The following is a 6524-nucleotide window of genomic DNA, read 5'->3' on the forward strand; positions in this document are numbered from 1 at the left end:
TCTGCTTGGATGAGCTTGTTTTTCAATGTACATTCTTCACAGCAGGTTTGGGAGGCTGGTAAGATTCTTCCTTGGAAGTGCCATGCAACAATCATAAGGCCGTTACCAGTCAGAATGCTCGATTCTAAAATTGTGAGTACACAGGAGTTGCCCAAGTGCAATGCAGTCATGTCTTTGTCAGAGCTACAGCTGACTTTTTGAAAGGAGAGGAGTATGTATCTTTTTCTTCATCATCTGTACCACCAATAATTTCTGATATTATCAGCCAACAAATGATGGATCATGCACTTCATCATGCTCTGCAGCTTGCTAATCTGGCCTCAGATCAAAAGAACAGTGTTGACATTGTCTTTTCATATGACATTAACTGTCAGTACTGTGTACACATTGCAGAACATTTCGAGGCACAGGCACTCCGGGCTTTGAAAGACTATGCTGTATGATCTATCAAGATGATTCCCCTTTGTCACATCAAGGGCACCACAATAAGTGCAATGAAGACTTCAATCTGATATATCTCTTTTGCATCAGTCATTTCCATGGCAAAACAGCCAAGCAGTTTTGGGCCTTTTCCAATGGTCTGGATCCCCAGATTCATCAGATGAACCTTGAACATGGACACAAGATATACTTCCATCAAGCAAATGATTGGAATTACTGCAAGCTCATTAATATTCATATGTGTTGGCTGGACATTTTCATGGGTTTGGAGCACATAACTCACTTTATTATACAGCTCATGAACTTACAAAGGATATATTGTATGCATGGAAGCAGCTCACACAACATGAAAGCTATTTTCATCATCTGGTGGCAAGCTTACCTGCAGAACAAGTCCAGAGTTGGGAGAAGCTACCTCGGGAGCTGCCTGTGCAAGGCTCCAGGACTGGTGCAGATAAAGGCTATGTCAGCCCATATTGGCACCACAAGCAGAAAGGTATGACCATTCATTGAACCAGGCCATTAAAACATGAAGGATCTCATTCACCTTTTTGTAGTATCATCTATGGATGGCACAATTGAAACACTCTTGTTAAACCCTTGCAAACTAGTCGCAATAGGTGCCAATTCTGATGAGGCAGCAGAATTCATAAGCGAGAGTATAAACCTTGAGCAACAACAGTATGCACTTTTTTAATGGGTTTCATTATGCTACTGACATTCCTTGTATGCAATAGGCATCATCTCCAAATGCTAATCGAAAAAGAGAAGGCTTATCCTAACAAGACTGACCAAGAAATGATCAAGCACAAGCGTACTTCGCTAGAAAAATCCATCAGGCACTGGTTTGAGCTAAGACTCAAGTTCATGGGCATAGCATCCAAGTTTTCCTTACCTGCTGAGAACGATTCAGAAGAAATACCTACAAAGTTGACGAAGAAGAAGAAAAAGAAAAAGTTCACACCAAGTAATGCTGAAGCATGGCCACTTGGTCTGCCATCATCATTGTCACAGGAGGATGATAAAGCATAACTGAAGCCACTCTTGGAGTATGAAACTACACTGCAGGAGGGGGCAGCATTTTACTCCTTGCATGCTGTTCTCTTAGTGGCAGACCAGCTGCAAGCACTTGGGTATGACAAAAGCAAGAACATTCATGGCTACAAACCCAATACAAAGGCTCAGGAAAAATTATGCCAAGTGAAATTTCAACAGAATCTTGGTATAGCAGATTGGAATGCTCATCAAAATGCTCTCCTGGTGATGGGTACCATGGACAATGTCAATACTCAGATGAAAGGCCTTTCCAGGCTTAAAAAGGAGGACACAGCCAGGAAATCTGTGGATGAATATTGCCACCCTGACACATCAAGGATTGTTGATGGCATGGCATACACCTGGTTCTGGAAAGCCTCTATCCAGTCATCTGCTAAAGGTCTGGCTCTGCAGGGGATGCACAAACATATATGAGATGTCAATGATATGGGCTTTGCACCACCACCATCTGGTAAATGACCAAAAAAGCTAAATGAGAAGACTAGGAAGAAAACAAACACAAAGGTAGCAATAAAAGGTAAGTATTGTATTGATACAGTTCTTGATCAATGCTGACATTAGTCTATACAAGAAAATGAAACCGTCAAGCCTAGTGATGATGTGACTGATATTAATGACATTAACAAAGAGGTCAAGTCATCTTGGATATATGAGCTCCATGAGTGCAGTAACATCAACACCGCCGATCTCCAAGCTTGGATTTATGAAGGTACAGGTATTGCATTATGGATGTTATGTGCTCTAATTGTCTTCCCAGGAAATCGTGTACAATGGTTCCATGCTGAAGCAGAAATGCTGTGATAGTGGAAGCATTATGAAATCAAGCAGGCTGAGTTTCTGTGAGTTCTGCAAAGCTTCAAAGCTCAGAAGAACAGTTGGCTTAGCTGTTACGATTTTGCCTTATTTTTTCATTCTCTTTTCTTTAGCGCTTATCTTTATCTTATCAGTGCATCTAAGCGCTAGGACATTTCACACATTGTCAACGCTCGACTCTCACGTTGTAGCTGTGACACATGGACATCATACGATTCCCTTTGTTTCATGCATGGTTACCATTCTGTAGTGTACTATTATTAGCATACCAGAACTGTATTTAAGTAGAGCCTCAGCTGGCCTAAACCCCAGCTTCAGCTAAGGTTTAATCCACCCAAGTCTACCTGCTCCTCGCTCTGCAACTATCTAAGCTAGTTATCTGCTTGTCACAGCAGGCAATGCAGACATTGTGAGTGACCACTGAAGTGCGAGTGGCATTCTCTTGTTTGACCTTGTTTGAAGAGTTGGTTGCTAACATTAGCGCAGCAGAATTGATTCAAGCCAGAGACCTATCAAAAATTGGTTACATCACATATGCTAGAGAGCATGCTGCCATGCTTAAAGATATGATCAAGAGGACACGACAATGTTTCAAGGAGGCCAGATATTCTCACATTCTTTACCAGCCTGAAGGGAAGCTTCTCGCAGACCATCTGATGTATGTCCATAATGGCAAGGCCACAATGTATGTGCCTATGACTGTGTGATCTGATGATAAGGTGATAGGGACTGGTGAACAGGTGGAGAGATGATAGCCTTTCTCAGAGTGTAAGGTATCTTAAGTTGGCTTAAGATCTCTAACTTAAGGTGTGGACTTAAGATAGGGATCTCAGATAGGGAGACTTAAGATGTCTTAAGATGCTGGTGTTGAGTACCATAGATATATATTTAAAAGTACATCTTATGTTGTACTTCAGATGATCCTATCTCAACTTATCTTAAAATGATTGTTTTCATTTGTCTTAAGAAAAGTTGGTCAGGCTACAGTGCTGAGCACATCCACATGAAAGGAGTTCTAACAGGAAGATCTACTCCTACCTAGGATCACCTGCCCCACCCTGGAAACACATTGCCAAGCTGTAACATCAAGAGGACTGCCAAAGTTCCCTAATTCTCCCAATGTCAGGCTGGTCCACATTCCATACAGGATACATTGTGGGCTACTCATAATAATACCCACCATGAAATGGTAAAACTGTTAGAGTGTGATGTAGATATCTATACAAAAGATAACTCAGACAAGCACTTGGAATGTGAGAGACACGTCTATTCACCTATACAAAAGATAACTATGAGTGAAATGTAAGTAAAGTATAGAACAAGGTAAATAAAAGATAGCTCACCTCAGACAAGCACTTGGAATGTGAGAGACACGTCTGAGGCACAAGGTACAACTATGGTGGATATATACTGTACAGTAGACAGCGCAAATGTATGTAGATAGGTAGAATGAAGTAAAATGAAGTGTAAATACGCATAAGTCCATGGAGAAATAAGGGTCTGACTACAGGCACACTTGCAACTCCAACACTCTCCCTCAAGCGGCACGTAGTCCCAATTCCTTCATGAAGTGTTTTGCCTTGGTGCTGGCCAACGGCTTGGTAAGGGTATCGGTGATCATATCATCGGTGGGGCAGTAGATAAGATGCATGGATCCGTTTTCGATGATCCAGCGAATGAAGTGATACTGGATGTCAATATGCTTGGTGTGCACATGATAGTGGTGTTCCTTGGCAAGGGAAATCGCAGACTGATTGTCAGAGAATAGCATTGTAGGACCATCAATAAGGGAACCAAAGACTTCAGAAATGAGTGAGCGAAGCCATAGGCCTTCCTTGGCAGCATGCGTTGCCACAATCTACTCCCCCTCAGTGGTGGAAAGAATGACGAGTTCTTGCTGCTTTGAGCTCCATGTGACTGCACTGCTATCGATGATGTAAGCATAACCCGAAATCATGCGCCATTCCTCTTCTTGACTACCATCTGCATCCACCCATCCAGCTAGCTCCCTCTCCACTTCACCAAACATTAGCTTCCACTCAAGAGTGCTCTTCAAGTACCTGAAAACATGCTTGACAGCCTCCCAAAGGGCCATACCGGGATTTTGCAAGAACTTGGACAATTTGGTCACTGCAAATGTGATATCTGGCCTTGTATCTTGCGACACATACATTAAGGATCCAACGGCTTCCAAATATGGAATATTGCACATGCTGGCGATGTCCTCAAGGGTAGCAGGAGACTGGGCAGACGAGAGGTTTGCACTGGGGTTCATAGGTGTGGACAGAGGTTTGAGGTCTTCAAGATAGAAACAGCGGATTATGGACTCGATGTAGGAACGCTGGGATAAAGAAATGGTGCATCATTCACGGTCTCGACTGATCTCGATGCCTAGAAGCCAGTGGATAGGTCCCATATCAACAACTTCAATGCGCATACCAATTTTCTTTTTTACTTCCGCCATCAACTCGATACTTGATGCAACAATAGTACAATCATCAATGTGGACAGCCAATACAATGATGGACTCCCCCTCATGACAATAAAAGACTGCCTGGTCTATGCTGCACCATTTCAAGCCAAGTGTTTCATCACAGATCCTCATGAATGCCTGGTACCACCGACGCCCGCTCTGCTTCAAGCCATAAATCGTTTTGCGAAGATGAAGTACTTTGCCAGTGGCGTTGGGAAGGGGAAAACCAGGTGGCTGTCGCATGTATATCTTTTCATCATTGGTGAGTTCACCATTGAGGTATGCGCCTTTGATATCAATCTGATGGATTTCAAGATCTAGTCAAGCAGCAAGGGCGAGGATCGTCCGGATGGATGTGAACTTGGCAACAGGGGCATAAGTATCAAAGTAGTCCACTCCTTCAACCTGCAAGAAGCCCTGGGTGATGAGCCTGGCCTTGTAACGTACCACTCTCCCCAATGCATCCTTTTTTAACTGAAAAACCCACTTTGACCCCACAACATTTGCATCTTTCGGTGCCTCAACAATCTCCCAAGTCCAAGCCTCTACCAAGGTATGGATTTCCTCCTCAATAGCACCTTTCCAACTATCCCAGTCTGGACGATGCTTCACTTCAGCCAATGACAATGGATCAAGACCCAGTGCTGCACTAGAATCCGCAACCAAGGAATACTCAAGCTCGCCTTCAACTTCTTCAACTGGATTTGCGGTATCATGAAGGGGTTGGACAGGGTGTAGCTCCCGGCTTTTGTATTGCATAGGGCAGGCAGCATGAGGAATATTTCACCTTGACTTGGGCTGAGTTGGCGATGGCTCAGGGTCACTGTCGTTGGTTCGAGAAGGCGTAACAGGTGTGTTCAGCAGATTTTTGGGAGTAGGAGGTGACTTGACTGACTGCTCTTTATCCTCCCCCTCAAGTTCCTCCATGACATCCTTCTTAGGCTCATCGTCAACCTCAACTGTCACTTCAGGCTTCCGAAAAACGATGTTCCATTCGACAGTAACCTTCCACTCCCCTGGCCAATAAATCCGAAAACCCTGGCTCTCATCGTCAATCCCAATCCACTGTGCCTCCTTTGCTCTCGGGTCCAATTTGGACTGGTTTTGTGCCTGATGCACATAGCACACACAGCCCCATTCGTGAACCTGCGACAGATCCAGTTTCTGATCCATGAGCATTTCGTATGGCGTCTTCCCATCTGGCAGTGCCTTAGTTGTTGTACGATTTTTCAACCAGACAACATGACGGAGGGCCTCCCCCCATAGAAAATTTGGCAACCCACTCATGTGAAGCAAGGCATGTGTGCGCTCAAGTCCAACACCATTGCAATGTTTGGCCATGCCATTTTCCTCTGGGGTATCATGCACGGTACGTTTTGATGTTGTGCCATGATTTTCGAGGTGATTGATAATTCCTTACTCAGATATTCACCACCCTGGTCAGAGTGGATGGTACTGATATCAGCCTTCATGTGATTCTTGACCCAAGCCTCAAATTTTTTGTAGGAGGCAAAGGTGTCCGATTTATTGCGAAGAAAATAAAGGTGTGTCAGACAGGAGTAGTCATCAATAAAGGTGATGAAGTATCTCCATCCACTGATTGTTTCAACATGCGATGGGCCCCAGACATCGGAATGCACTTCCTGACCAAAGGTAGATGCTCCACAGCCTTTTCAGACCTTAGGTATGGACTGACACTTCGTTTTTGCATAGATGCATGCTTCACAGAAGAAGGGGTCAC

The 6524-nt window shown here is 44.0% G+C and overlaps 1 protein-coding gene across 1 annotated transcript; it reads left to right on the forward strand.

Moving 5' to 3' along the window:
- Window positions 1-275: 275 nt before the first annotated feature.
- EV420DRAFT_1473530 (uncharacterized protein) lies at window positions 276-1911 on the forward strand (the record flags this gene model as incomplete). Its single annotated transcript, XM_060469151.1, has 5 exons — window positions 276-369; window positions 737-937; window positions 999-1122; window positions 1179-1432; window positions 1550-1911. 5 exons carry the CDS (start codon window positions 276-278, stop codon window positions 1909-1911), a joined length of 1035 nt encoding a protein of 344 aa, XP_060340266.1.
- Between the last annotated feature and the right edge of the window lie 4613 nt (window positions 1912-6524).

Source organism: Desarmillaria tabescens (assembly GCF_030435595.1).
Source record: "Desarmillaria tabescens strain CCBAS 213 chromosome Unknown EV420scaffold_1, whole genome shotgun sequence".
Taxonomy (NCBI): Eukaryota; Fungi; Basidiomycota; class Agaricomycetes; order Agaricales; family Physalacriaceae; genus Desarmillaria; species Desarmillaria tabescens.